The sequence below is a fragment of the Patiria miniata genome, unplaced genomic scaffold, assembly GCF_015706575.1.
Source record: "Patiria miniata isolate m_02_andy unplaced genomic scaffold, ASM1570657v1 HiC_scaffold_22, whole genome shotgun sequence".
Lineage (NCBI taxonomy): Eukaryota > Metazoa > Echinodermata > Asteroidea > Valvatida > Asterinidae > Patiria > Patiria miniata.
Genome location: NW_024037061.1, coordinates 5,691,941 through 5,707,732, shown reverse-complemented (window position 1 = coordinate 5,707,732; position 15,792 = coordinate 5,691,941). Strand labels below are relative to the sequence as shown.

At 40.8% G+C, this 15,792-nt stretch overlaps 1 protein-coding gene across 1 annotated transcript; it reads right to left on the bottom strand.

The window, feature by feature from the left end:
* Positions 1–1,534: 1,534 nt before the first annotated feature.
* LOC119730192 (octopamine receptor-like) lies at positions 1,535–14,746 on the bottom strand. Its single transcript, XM_038202977.1, has 2 exons — positions 14,386–14,746; positions 1,535–3,175 (listed from the first exon to the last, which is right to left on the bottom strand). The coding sequence occupies exon 2, from the start codon at positions 3,148–3,150 to the stop codon at positions 1,879–1,881; it is 1,272 nt and encodes a 423-aa protein (XP_038058905.1). The 5' UTR covers positions 3,151–3,175; positions 14,386–14,746; the 3' UTR covers positions 1,535–1,878.
* Positions 14,747–15,792: the final 1,046 nt, after the last annotated feature.

Sequence of the window (15,792 nt, the reverse complement as noted above, 5' to 3'; positions counted from 1 at the left end):
ACTTTCCAGAAATATAATTGATATAACTAACGATGGTTTAAGGGTTTTACTCTCTCAAGATGAAAAGCATAGTGGTAATAGATGTAATTGTATTTTCCCTTTAACTAGCCATGCACACGTTGACAAACCAACAGGCTTGTAACAGTAGGTCTATATCGGTGTTTTTGTACGCCGTTCGCGTTGAGAACGCGCACGGCACGCAGCTGCCGTAAACAATTAAACGGCCCTTGCGCGCATTCTTGATATCAACCTCGTCCCCGACGTCCGAATTACTTGACTATGGCTGTGTAATTTCTAGCTGCTTTCCATAAAAACTGGATAATGATCTGGCCTTTTAAACAAGCCTATGATCACTTAAAGTATAGATATAGGCCTACATGCTCGTTTATCCATTTGATTTAATTATTGAGTGTTGTGACGCTCTAATGGGTTTCTTCGCGTGAAATCTTTCCGGTATCTTGGCGGAGTGGATATTTTCCGACAAAGGTATCAATATTTGTTATCCCCTCATACACACCTAGCCTTCTATCTCATCAGGTGTATAATGTGGTCCATCGAACGGAAGAATTCAGTTTTGCAGGTTTTTTGTTGCTGCAAATCGACACTGTTTAGTACGAATCGAGCTAACATTACAACATGATTTTGGTGAATGTTTTCGTGGTTGTGAATGCCAGTGCAATGGTGGGAGCGTATTTGGGCCCACGGGTGTGAGTGCCGGTACAAGATGAGGCACTGGCTTGCTCTCCAAATTGGGAAGTATTCGGAAATTTCCGTTTTCGCCTCTCTGGTAATGATCGTAAAGGTTCCTGGCAGGAAACAATTGACGTGTTTCGAAATCTGGGAGGGGAAAATGGCAGCTCCGCAATCATCTGAGAATGACTGCTTTGCGACACACCGAGAGTCTGAGATGTTCTGGATAGCGTGCACCTTGAATTCACTGGGTGTTTGGGTGTGGGACGGTCGGGACCAGGCACACAGACGGACTTCCGTGGATGGGACAGCGATGAACCACCGCGTGAGTCCAGACGTTCCTGCGCTTAAATAAAACTAAGTGATCAACAGCCAAAGTGGCACGACCAACCATGCGATAAAGATGCTAGAGCTGTCTGTGTTCGACCAGTCGTCTGCCGTCTATCAGGCAACTCCAGGAGCATGCAGAACACATCGCCGCATCCGTCGGGATACTCGCATCCAGCTCACCGGCACCGAGCTGATGGGACCGCGATGGGCCAGTCGCGGTGCCTCACCGCGCACGTCATCGATGAGTTTGCGGTCCAAAGCGTGAATGGTTGTGCCGCACGCTGCACCGCTGAGCCTGAGTGTCTCTCCCTCAACATCTTGAGCCTTGGAGAAGAGTTAATGTGTGAACTGAACGATAAAGATTTTTTTAAAATTAATGCTAGTAATTATAATATTAGCATAACTCATAATAAAATAAAGTTAGAAAATAGTTCAAGGTCATTTGTTAAAACTAAATAAAAGGATGAAGGTGAGAAATAATTGTGAGGCGAGAATTTTTATATATGAAACAAATAAATGTAAGTAATCTTTTTTTTATTTTTAAAATAAAGTGCATAATGAGATGTCGACAGGTTACAGATTTCCGAAACAAAATTGGCAATTTCTTCTATATACACATACCGTACAACCACTAACACGTGGAGTTCAGTTCAATAGTATTAGCTTTCCAGTGCATGCATCATAATAATGGCAAATACAACGCCACCAGTCGCCCAAAACGGGAGAGTTAGGCTCCTCCCATTCACCCCCCTTTTTTGGGAAATAGAGTCTACCATTTCTGGAAAACATTTTTCCCCATGTTTTATGAGTGAGATCGCCGTGAGATTTTGAAGCCCTTTTGAAATGGGAATATTTCGACTAGTCGCGAAAACGGCAGCCCCCACGGCATAGTTTTCGAAGCGATCTTTTCATGTCTTCACGAAACCGGCGGCTGACGAAGCTAAACAACACGGGGTTGGCTGCGTTGTTGACCAGGTTCAGGTACGAGGCCACGTTGACTAGGAACCGAAATGCCTCGTTGTGTGCTAGCAGCGGTAGGATGAATGGGTAGGCCAACATTACGATACACACTGGTACGAGTGTGACGATGAAGACTATGGTAGACAGAAGCAACATCAGCGTGGTTTTCTTGTAGAATTGTGGGGCATTTGATTGGTCGCTTGCGGTCCCAGTGGCTATATTTGTGGCTTGAGGTGATGGGCTCGCAAGCGAAGTGTTATTACGAGTTATTGTGCTACTGATGCTGGGTGCAGTGGGTTCGGTAGGCGGTTTCAGAATTGGTAACTCCTCCATCTGATGCTCGGCGTTCCACGCAGAGGTTCTCGGTTCAGGTTGTGGTTGATGAGGCATCACTCGAGCTTTCAGCTCATCTACCGATTTGTCTTGTTGAATTTCAGGATTGGTTTTACGGGAGGCCGCGGCTATTAGGCGGTTGGGGGTGATACCTCCCGCCCGGGCCGTTGAATCGTCGTGAAATACACAGGACGGTGCATACGAGGCACCGCGGTGAACGGTATTCCCTGGACGCACCTTAGCCATCCGGTTGACTTTCCGGTAGATCTTGACGTACAACACCACGATGATTACAAACGAGATAACGAAGGAAATCATGAGGGAGATAAACGCGGTAGCGATTACCGCAGGCGGAACGAGGAACTGACAAGACGTGGTGCCCTCGGGAAGTGGCGCAACTCCGTACATGAACAGATACGAGAGCGTGACGACCACAGACACAGCGAAGCAGGCATAGACGGCATGGCGGGCCCGTCGCACGGTCATCCGACGCCCATGCGGCCGGCAGATGGCCAGATAGCGGTCAACCGCCACGACCGTGGTCAGAAGTATGGACGTATACTTCGGCCAAACGTCAATACTGGGGGGCACGCGGCAAAAGAATTGACTGGTCGCCCTAAACGTGTCAATTGGCGGGAAAAGTTGGACCAGGGCTATCATCCGCAAGAGACAAACCGTGAAATCAGCAACGGCCAGTCCGATGATGAAGACATGAGGTGTGACCTTTGTCCTCTTGGACGCGTACACGTGGATGATGAGTAGGTTGCCAGGGACACCGATCAAGAAGACAGCGCCCTCCAGAGTGACCCGAAACCACCACACAGAATCCAGATACATATCGCCGTCGAGCAGAAGCCACAACCTGGAAAACGGAAATTTTTTTTTTATTTAATGACAAATATTTGTTTTCTATAATTATGGCCCGATATCTAGTTTTCTGCTGGCAAACAGTAATACAGAACTCCTACACAACTGAAAATTATTACGTCACATTTGCCGAGAGAGGGTGCTATACAGGGTGGCCCACGAAACTTGAACGGACCGGCAAACTCAAACCACTTGCTCCAAAGGATGGAGAATCATTTTGAGAAGAAATATGATACCAAGATCTCCTGATTTGGTCCAGTCGGTCTTGCTGCAGAGTTATTTTGTGAAGCCCACATCTTTCATGTGGGTATTATTACATGACAAAAATTAAACCCTCTATCCAATTAAGTCACGCGGTTTGGTAATTCATTGGGACAAAAATGACCACCAACTTTGTTTTACAAAGTAGGCTCTAGAACCAACAAATTCTGGAACGAATCTTTGAACAGAATTTCCCATACATTAGTATAGGTTGTTAGAGTCTCTGGGTAGCGGAAGTGCACCGTTCCGTTTTTTTTCTTTTTTGGGGGGGGGGGGGAGGGGGCACCCTGTATAGGATGCAAATTAGAAAGGACTATAGACATTTAACACATAGACTGGTGGATGCGTGTGTGTGTGGGAGAGGGACAAGACCTCTTGACGTTAGAGGGCACTCTTTGTTGTTATCACTTTATTCATAAGTTTATGAATCCGTAAGGGAATTTAGTATATTAAGGTAAAAGCTAGTCATCTTCGTTCTTGTCTTGGTTGTAATACTTAAACAAGACGTTTCTTTGGCGAGGGGCAAATTCAGAATCTTCGTGGGGGCACCTGTGGGCAGCTCTGGGCACTGGGGATAAGTGGGTTTCCCCACTCCCCCCCCCCCCCCCCCAGCGTGGCTACGCCATCGCAATAGCGGTGCCTAGCTAGGGGTGATCATTAGTGCAATGATGGTCGGACCTAGATGTACTGATGACGACACAAACTTGCATACCTTTAGGATGACCATAATTGCTATAATGGTCGGCCCTAGAGGTACTGATGAGAACCGTGCATTTACATGACTACCTCGGTCTAGGGGCGACCATAAGTGCAATAATGATCGACCTTGAGGTACTTTTGAGGACACAAACATGCATTACGTCTTTGAACCACCATTATTCCAAGATTAATCAAAGGAGAATTTCTTTTCTGAAAATTTTGTTCGCATATTTTGACGAGGCTCCTTCATCCACGTATAGATATCATATCAAATCGATTTGTCGTTTTCGAGCCTAACTTCAATATCATTATTTTCACAACTATAGGTTTTCCAGCTGAGGTATCAGAGTATATTTCTTAGAAAAAACAAGACTCTAATCAGCAATTCCTCCCAAACAATACATTGCACGTAAAAACACCTGCGTTTGATTGTTTATGGTTACGCTTATATAACGCCATGGGGATTTTTGTTTATTATAACACCTGAACATTTTAATGATCTCAGCCCAACCTTTTCGCTCGGAAACAACATTGCGAGGTCGAAACTGGCCTACGGCTATAGGTTTAATAATGCGGTTGCTAATCAGCCAGCTGATTTGCTAGTTCGAAAGCCCGCCGTACACGAGAGCCACGTGCTGAGCAAAAAAGTCATTCGAGGCAGCACGTAGCTCAGGTTGACCGCACACTGTGAGTGTTTCGCCTCACGAGGCGAACTAATTCAAATAGGCCTATAGGAGATATTTGCCTCACGGCCTCGCGTCGGAGGAGAAAACTTAGCAAAAATGTCACGCACACGGTGAGCAACGTGCTGAGCAAACAGCCCGTGTGCGGCGGGCTTGATGGTAGGACGGAAACAGGTGCATTCTTCCAAATATTGAAAGTTTAATTATGTAGGTCCTATGTGAAGCATTAATGTGATACCAACCATGATTGACGTGTTAAATTAATTGCAATAGCAACTGCAAATGCAGCGAATATTACAGAATGCGGTTATAAAAGGGTTTAATAAAGACCACAATTATCAATCAAAATTGTTCGTTTTTTTTTGGAAGTCAGAAAATCGCTCTACATGGGTTATTTTTATTTCCATATTTGCAGTGTTCACTGCGTGTACAAATGAGTAGCAAGTAAATTAACATGTGAGTCAAAGAATTATGTGAGTCAACAGATATATTGTCTTCATTAACCTTTAGTCGTTCTTTTTGGCAGTAGCGCCCGCTTGAGTTCAAAAACGAAACATAGTGAGCAAAACCGAAACAGTATAGCGTGCTATTCTTGTAAGAAATGACACCGTTTTCAATCGTGAGTGCAATATTCAAGACCCTAGTGATATCTTTGCGTCCACAAGTGATTTTGCGTATGATTTGTCTGCGCTGGGAACGCTGACTGAAAATCATGTTCGCCCTGGCTGGCCGGAATTATATCACTAAAAAACATTACGCATACAAAGAAGCTCTGGTAGATTTTACTGTTCTACATATTGGTTCGTAAATTAAGTTATGTAGTATGTTGCTTCGTTCTTGGTGTATAGGACGGTAGTTTTTTTAATAGTACACCGACTAGACTTGCTATTTTAAAACAATAGATGCGTTTCTCCTAATTACGCAGTCAGCCTGTTTCATTGTAGAAGAGTGATGCACAATAATCCGTAGTGAAGTTTTCCAGGGCAGAAAGAGCAGCGAATACGGTAACTTGCTTGCTGTGAAGGAAGTCAAGACTACTGTGCCAAAAAAGGCACACATTTTGTGCAACTTTCCACTTCTCTTAAATGTATGAAAACTATTTGACATTCCCTTTTGGTGAATTTGATCGAAAGTCCACTTCTTTAAATATTTAAAATTGTCCATGCTTTCCGGACAACTGAGGCCGCTGTTGTTGTGATGTCATTTCGGGAAGACACTGTTCAGTTTAGGGGTTTTCTGTTCAAATTGTGAACCGCAAAATTAGTTCATTGAAAACATTTGTGAGAAAATGTTGCTCATTGGCTTTATTGCCACATATACTGACACAACAAAGAATCACCAAAGAAAAGAAAATTTACAACAATAACATATCCAAAATTCTAGTAACTTGTGGTGCTGAAATAGCTGTAATATTGAGGTTTCTGACAGAAATGACATCACACGTTTGCTCAATTCGCGTTAGTATAAAAAAGGCACCAAACTCCCCTTGAAATGGGCAAAAAGAAAATTGAAAATAACATAAAATGCGACACAAAGGTGCGCATTTTCAAGGTTTGCATTTAAAAAAAATACACTGAGAGTCAATTTTAATCTGGTAAGACCGTGACTTCGCCAGTTTCATTTCAGTTTCCGTCGAAATATCGTGCGACGACAAGACGTCGGCTTTTATTTGGATTGACACGATTTGATTGACATTTCAGTTCGAGGGAAATTCTGAAATTCGATAGGTTCTTATTAATATATCTTTTTCCGAAAATTGCTATGGATGTAGCAATATTCTGCATGTAGTCCTTTCAAAATCTAGGATACGAAATCCCAATTTGTACGCTTTCTTTTAGTACAAGCATGATTCAAATCACTTATGTACTTTTCAAGTTAAGGAATTTTAAACACAACCACTGTTTTAAAGTTCTGTCCACGGATCACAAGAAGGTAAGTGTTCTTTCAGCAAAACGAGAACAAATCACATATAGTCCGTGGGACTAGGCCTTTTTTTTCGATGGCCACGCGGTGTGATGCGCCGAATTTTATAAACTTCACAGACATGTAGATGATGGTGTACCCTATCGAAAAAACTTTGTTCCCCGATCTACAGTTTGTTTGGGAATGAGAAAATCTGGGATAAACACTCCGGAAACTCTGCATGAGAAAAAAGAAAACAGAAACAGCATCCTCTATTGACATAGTCAGAAACCTTCTCTCACGCAATGGCCGTCCGAGTTCGGGCATTCTGTTCTTGACGCGACTATTTTTTTTGAATTGTTCTCGCGCTCGAACGGCGGGAACACGATGTACGAACACTGCACTCGGAACAGGATCTCACACCACCCATCCGTCGGGGTTTGCAAGAATATGATATACCCGTGTCAAGAACAAGACCCGCCCGAACTCGGCCAATGAGTGCTTGCTAGATGATACTTCTTTCATATTATAATCTAGATTTTTGTTATTTCTCATCGGGATGCTAAAATATCTTCTTAACAGTTTTGTACAACATGAAATGATTAAGTTTTAAATTTAAGATCGAATGTTTTATATTAGCTACATAAACATCGATTGGTATGGTCAAACCCCCAGATCAGAATCATTTTACGAACTTTAATAGAAGAGCGTGGCATCTGGTGGAGCATCTGAACTTCTGAAACATCTTTAAAAAAAATTACGCCTGAAAGTAAAAAAATAATAAAAATGCAGCCTCAAAAAAAGGAAGCGGGTGGTCCGTTGGGGTTTATTTGTGGTTTTCACGGAATGGATGGAGCAACAACAAAACATGAATCGATTCTTAAAATAATATTCAAAATAATAAAAGCGGTAAGAAGGTTTCAGCTGAAACCAAATAGTTGCAGTTGTAATGCTGCCTCTCAAAGCTTCCAAATAGGGTAATATATATTAACTTTCTCTTAAAAAGTTTGCAAACAGAAAGTGGGTCCTTCAATTTGATGCGACTTTTGACCTGTTATATACAACAAATATGTAATCGGTCTGTGATGTATACAAGTGCTCATATAGCTCGTTTTGTCAGTTGAAACAAGTAATGCTCATTCAGTACAGATTGAACAAGCTTGTGTCATCTAAATACCATTCTTCTTGTGTGGGTAAAAACTGTGCAGGTTTAAATTGCCCCCCTCCCCACCAAAAAAAAAAATGAAATAAAATTAGATTATATTAAATAAATCACTCTTTGTATTTCTTTTTGGTGATTACTTAAACCACATTGTGCCTGGAATATGTATATAAAAAACCAAAAGCGTATTTGCAGTTATTGCCGTCTTTATTTGTATGAGTCATCTTTTTTATATAAAAGTATAATTAAAAAATCAACCTAAGTACATGTATGAGAACTTGAGATGTGATTTTGAGCGGTTTTGTAATGAGACGCTTCAACTGTATATAATCCCTTGTTAAAATTCTGCGTCACTGCTATTGAAAAGGGGGAAAAGTCTGTTAAAATAAACTTCGTTTATGGCCATTTATCTTTCCTACAAATCTCCTACCCCCCCCCCCCAAATGTGGGAACAGAACTGTATTGCTATAAGCTTTTAAACACTTGAGGCGACCTCTGACTTGGGCCAGTCAAACTCCTAAATTTATGCAACAAACTGCTTACTCTACAGAAGCGTGCAGTTCGAGTAATTTTTAAAACTGGCTTTTGTGAACACTAGCTCTAGGCCTCTATTTGCAAATTTAAAATTGTTAAAATTCACTGACCTGTATCATCTTAACTTAGAAAAAATTATGTATAAATATATGAATCGTGCATGACCTGCTTGTTTTAACCCCTATTTTACACTTACTTCAAACATTCATTCCTATAATACCCGCAGTACTAGTAGGAAAAATCTGTATGTTAATTATAGTAACACTTCATTGTCCACAAAAGTGTTGTCCAACGTGGCACTCTATATTGGAATAGTCTTGATGACTCTTTTATATCATCACCCACTCTCTCTATTTTTGCTAGAAAACTAAAAAATCATGTTTTAATTGCATAGGGCTACCTAAACAATGTAATAGGGATAATAACGGCCTCGATAACTGCCTTACACCGGTGTATGTGCTCTGTCACTTGTCTGTCTGTTCATAGGCTGAGGAACAAAAGCTGATGCTTCACCCCGGACCTAGATGTTGCCATTTAGTTAATGTTCACTATTGAAAATATATCTATGTATGTATTGTCAATTTGAATATATAACATTATGTACCATCCTTTATGCAGCATCGAAATAAATGTATCCAATAGCCCTATGAAACCATTTGCAAGAATTCCCCGGAGTGCGCCGTAAACGCGCACGAGCACGCAGGGGTAAACATTGGAAGGTGTCATACTTATCAGTGATCGCATGGCTATAGGAATAACCCTCTGTACTAATTACGTCACGCAATGTTTACCGCAGTGCATTATGGGATTGAGTGGGGGTCGCAACACCGCGATCGATATAGAAAACATAATCATTGTGTATTCATGGTAACACATCATACAAAAAAAGACAAATCACGTTCTGTGAATCAAATTGCAGAAATGTTCTCCACCTATTTTGTTTGGCACCTTGACCGAGTTGACTTGGGACTGAGTTGACCCCGACTGAGCTATTTTCGAGTCAACTCGGTCCCAATCCATGTCAGTTCGAATCAATCATTACCAAGTCAACTCTGGACCACCTTAACTCGGTCTCAGGTCTACTTGGTCCCAAGTCAACTCGGCCCCACAATAACGTGCTGGGGAAAAATGCTCTAGCAGTTGTGTCAAGGCACTGGGAGCGAAAATCAAACTGCGTCATGTTGGGGGCCGTGCCATGTTAGGGTACATCAACATCAATCTTTCTGATATTTATTTGCTTTGTCATTGTAATTTTGTTCATTTGTTGGCCGAATAAATAATAAAAATAATAATAAAACGCGTTAAAGTGCTTACATCATACACCGCTGAGGTTACGCCTTGCCGAGGTCACGCGTTTCAACACAAACCTTGCCTTATATATACATGCCCACAAAATGACAGCATCGTTAAGTAACGTTCACAGTTATATATTTTATTTTCCAACGGATAAAAAAAATGATGAAAAAGTGACCACCGTGCTATAAGCCCAGGTTTGTGTGGAACGCGTGACCTCGGCAAGGCGTGATATCTGCGGTGCATGACGTAACCGCTTTAACGCGTATTGTTGATGTACCCTAAAATGGCACAGCCCCATAACATGGCACAATTTGATTTTCCCCCTATAGTGCCTTGCTAGAGCATTTTCTCCCCCATCAAGTTAATGTGGGACCGAGTTGACTTGGGACCGAGTTGACTTGGTAATGAGTTGACTCGAACCGACTTGGATTGGGACCGAGTTGACTCGAAACCAACTCAGTCGGGGTCAACTCGGTCCCAAGTCAACTCGGTCTCAGTTGCCAAACAAAATAGGTGGAGAAAATTTGATTCACAGAACGTGATCTGTCTTTTTTTTGTATGATGCGTTTTCCGTGGTTAACCTTTTAATGTACTTATTTGGTTTATTCATTGATTCCGAGGTTGTACGATTGTACCGCTCTTGCTTGAAGCAGCGTGTTTCCTCGCAAGCCGCTGCCGCAGCAAGTCGCTCCTTGCCCGCTGTACTAGCGCCACATGCACAGTCACGCGCGCCGTATACGCGTAGTTCCGTGCGATACTTATGGCCATCGTGACTATAGCGTTGTGCATACCTAGTCTCCGCTACTTTTAAGAATCATTGACGTGAAATATAGTTTAGATCATTAATTATGACGAGGTTTTATCAAATTTGAGGCCATTTTCGATAGCTTCAGTGGCGCAAATTAAAATAAATCAGACCCAAAATACACAAAAATTATACTATATGTTTTCTATAGCGATCGCGGTGCGGCGACCCCCACTCAATCCGACAATGCACTGCGGTAAACATTGCGTGACGTAATTAGTACAAAGGGTTATTGGCGAGTTGGGAACGGTCGGTAGCAGGGGCGGAGGAACGGGGGGGGGGGGGGGGACATGGGGCACTTTCCCCAGATTTTTCCAGGCCAACAAAAGTGCCTCTCTCGCGGTTATAAATGTGCCCCTCCAGATGAAAACAAAACTGCCCCTCAAACACCCACATGAAAGCATATGATCGCGCTACAAATAAAATACAATTATCAACAACACAATTGTGCCCCTCTCGAGATGAATAATTGATGGCCATCAAAAGCAACAGTGCCCCTATCGAGCTGAGCAAGGTAAGAAAAGTACTAGATATTTTTGTTTCTTGGAAGAGCGTTCTTGTGAACGGAAGAATATCTAGAGGTTGTATATGATGCCAGGGATGATAGTCTCACTGATAATGATTCTATTTTGACTGAAATCCATGCCGGTATTTTTATCAACAGCTTTATTCTCATAATACTGACTGTTCTCAAATTAGTCTTGACCAGTTTTTTTTAATAACTTAGATGTCCCTCAGCTCTCTTCTGATAATCAAGCTTGCCTTGAGAAACCTGTCACCAAAAACGAATTGTAGCCTACCATACTCTGAATTCTATAAAGCGAAACAAATGTCCTGGTTTGGATGGTTTGCCTGTCGAATTTTATATTGTTTTTTTTTGGCAAGATATCAGTAATTTATTAATTAACTCTTTCAATTATTTTCTTGAAAATGGTTGTTTGTCTCAGTCTCAAAGAACTAACATTTTTACATTGCTCCCAAAGAAAGACCGAGACTGCCTTAGAATTAAGAAGTTTAGACCAATTTCTTTACTTACAGTTGATTATTAGCTTATCGCTAAGACGCTGGCTGATCGCTTAAAACAGTATCTTAATGATCTTATTCACTCAGATCAATCAGGTTTTTTTCAAAGGAAGGCCCATTGGTGATAATATTAGGTCTTTGGACATAATAGAGTATGCAGACATCTATTCCATTCCTGGTGTTATTTTGTTCTTGGATATTGAGACAGCGTAAATAATAACTTTTTATTCAAAGTTTTAAAACACTTCAATTTTGGGAATAAATTTATCCACTGGATTCAGTCTTTTTATTTTTGCAGGAAGACTTATGTAATTAATAATGGTTTTCTCACCCGTCCAATTTCTTTGGAAAGAGGTACATTTCAGGGTTGTCCAATATCCCCTTATCTCTTTCTTTTGGTTATTAAGATCTTGGCTATTGAAATTAGACAGAACCAAAATATTCATGGTATTCTTGTGGATGATCAGAAAGTGAAAGTTTCCTTGTTAGCTGATGATATTACTTGTTTTCTGGAAGGCTCTATTGCTTCTTTTAATAATTTATTTGCTACACTTGATCAATTTGCCAATTATTCAGGTCGCAAAGTTAATTTTTCCAAATCTGAAGCTATATGGATTGGCTCAAAAAAAGGGAGCCATAATTTTCTTTTTGAAGAGATTGGTTTAGAGTGAAAAACTACTCAATTTAAGACTTTAGGCATTAATTTCTCTTTGAACTTAAAAATCTTTGCTTGAATTGAATTATAAAATAAAACTTAAAAATATCGAGCAGACCCTTAATAGTTTGCGATCAAGATATCTGTCCTTAATTGGGAAAATTTAAAATCCCTCCTGTTGCCTCAGTTACTTTATCTTTTTTCTGTTCCGTGTATTAAACCCCCTGCTTCCTTTTTTTTTTAAAGAATTGGACAAATTATTTTTTCAAATTCATATGGAACCATGGAAGTGACAGAGTGAAAAGGAAAAGCATGTACACGTACTACTCTGGGGGGGGGGGGGTCTTCGTTTGATAGATCCTTTTATTGTTTGTCAAGCTCAGAACATGGCTTGGGTTAAAAAACTGCTTGATGACTCCTACACTAGTACGTGGAAAACAATTGAAGTTGCTTCTTTGTCTGCTTTTCACCCAAACAAGGATTTGTTTTCTGGAAATGTAATCAACCTGAGAATCTTTGGGTCAGCTAAAAAATACTCAGGTAGCTGACTCTATTAGGACTTGGCACTAAGGAAAAGGCTATTATTGACATGCACAATGAAATTCTGTGGTTCAATAGACATATTTGTTCAAAACAAGTTAGTATTACTTTTATTTTCAAGAGTGGTATGAGAAAGGTATTATTTCTGTGAAGGATTTATTGAATGAACCAAAACCCAATATTTTATTATTTGAGGAACTAATAATTGATTATGATATTTCTTAAACGGACAGAAGAAAGTATAACTCCTTACTGTATCAGGAATGGTGTTGAGTATAAACATAAAGAGGGTTATGATATTACAATTATTTTAAAGAATAACCTAATCATGGTCAAAGAAATCCCTAAGTATACTTACAACATTGTGATTTATCAATTCATGTCGGAAAAGCAAAAGACATTTTGGAATAGTGCTTTAAATATCAATTTGGAGAATGAAGACTTGGTAGGGATTAATACGCGTAATATTAAATGTACTACTGAAACCAGACTGAGATCGTTTTATTTTAAGACGTTCCATGGGGCCATTGCCTTTAATAATTTTCTTTTCAAAATAGACAGAAAAGAGTCCCCAAACTGTTCTTTTTGCGGAAAGTATCCTGAAACTTTACTTCATGTGTTTTATGATTGTGAATGTGTCACATCAATCCTGTCAGACCTCCTTTGTTTCATAAATCCAAAACTACTCGATTCTTTTCAAATTGGGAAATTTAAGATATTATTTGGTGTTCCCAATTTATTTGGAGGAAGATGTTCCGTCAAAATTTATCTGATATGTGACACTTACAACTTCATTTGGATGAGATTAGTTCATCCAAGAGTGAAATTAGGATGTCAAAGGTATTGTCGTTCTCAGATTAGTGGGAGACGGGTTGGTTTAGCCGGGGCTGGAACAAAGTTGGATGTTTTACTTCAAGCTATTTTCTCAGTAGGGGAGAGTGATAGCTTTGAGAGGTTGGTTATGAATTGCTAATTCTTTCCGTTGGTTAACTTGGGACAGCCGATGGAGATTTGAGCAGGCATGACTGGGCAAATCGTTAAGAGGAAAATCAACGCTTCTTCCAAGAACAGCACCTCGAAGCCCTCGACCAAATCAAGGGCCAACTCCTCACCAAGGGAAACATCGCCACTGCCCGTAAACTGCTCAGCCATTTCCTACGTGAGCGGTCTACCAAGCAACCAGCCAAGCGGCACCGCTAAACCACCTCCGGTCTCCATCTAACACAAACGGCTCTTTTCAGAGCCACCACCTCTTCCACCCCACTGCCTGGGTAAGCTTGGCTACGGTCAATACGCTCCACATTTTGAGAGCCCTTTAATGTGTCTGAATTGACGAAATAAACCACACAATGTCACACCATCGAATAATTCAAGGTGTTGTTCTTACGCACATTATTTACAAGCCAATCTACACTGTTATTTCGGTTGTGTTCATATAGTACCGTACCGAAATAACAGTGTATAGGAGAGGCGTCTCGAATGGGATAGAGCCATCATTGCTGATGGCTGAGGATCGTGCCTATGAAAACGTATCCCTTCACCGAGTGTGTGTTGTGACCGGCCGTAACCAAGTCAGTTGCATACAGGTAGGTAGTCTAAGGTGGATAATGGAGATAACAAATTGACATTTACTTCATGTACTTACGATTCGGTTGCAGTAATTAAAAGCAGCAATGTAAGCAGCGTCAACTATCACTATCAGCCGTAGGGAGCTGGACCGAGTGCAGTCATCTCGCGATATCTCACGTTAAGCTGTTACACACCGAACAGCGGTGGTACATGAGATGAACAAATAGGTGTGGTCTATCTGCTTAATCTCAGCCGCTGAGACCTAGCGTAGTTGTCAGTGCAAAACACTCGGCAGAACTAGCTACCGCGACTGATGATGAAACTCGCTTCGTGCTCGTAACGCATGGGAACAGGCAGGTGATGCTGCGAAGTTGGATTGTTTCCTTTCAATGCTTGAGCTTATTATACTTTCACACCTCCTGCATAATTATTTTTTTTTCAAGCTCATTTTGGAGCATATGGCAGTTTCAACCCTTAATAACTTGTGGGACCAAATCAACCAATCCTGAAGTTTCACACATGTTGATACTTGTAGTGAGCTTTTGGACAAGTGTAAGCTCTGCGTGCACGTGCGCAGTGCGCACGAGTAGGCCTATTGACCTATCGCCGTTTGCGAGTTAGCCACGCCCCTTAGACAACCGTATGGAATTATTTACGTTAAGTTTTGTTTGTCTCAGATTCCCATATAAATGTACGTTATCCCGTTCGTGCCAGGTTTTAAAAGTAAAAAAAATATATTCTTACGAAATAACGCAATAGTATTGCGAAGTAATGTTATAGTATTGCGAAATAACGCAATACTATTGCAAAATAACGCAAAAGTATTGCGAAATAACGCAATAGTTTTGCGAAATAACGCAATAGTTTTGCGAAATACGCAATACTATTGCGAAATAACGCAATAGTTTTTGTTAAATAAACCCAATGTTTTTGCGAAAAAATGCATGAGTCCGTAAAATTCTGGATTTGTAAAGGGGATAAGCGGAAGACAAATATTAAATGGGATCAAAAACCTAAAGCAATGACTATAGATTGTTATTTCACGAATCGTAGGGAACATTGGGATTTTCTACCCAGTTGGAATTTTTCCAGACGGAAGATGATGGTTAATCATCCCAACCATCCCCATAACCCACCACTGCCTAATGACCCCCATAAAACACGTTTTAGCTTTAAGAACAAATAGAGACTTAAAAGTACAGTTCTTTTTTAAAAACTTTTAAAAATTCGTTCAGTTCTTTAACAAAAAAACACTTTTCTAATTCATATCAGTGTACAGCTTTGGTGATTCTTGATGCAAGGCGTCCTTTTATCAATTGAAATTGAATGGACCGGTTATGTAATGTTGGGAGGGGGTTAATATTGCGGGGAAAACATTTTAAAGTTGGAAAATCATTCTTATGTAATTATCATTCGTTGAAATGTATTACTTTTCTTCAGCGTGGTGGAATATTGATGCATCCCTCCCCCCAACCCAAACAAC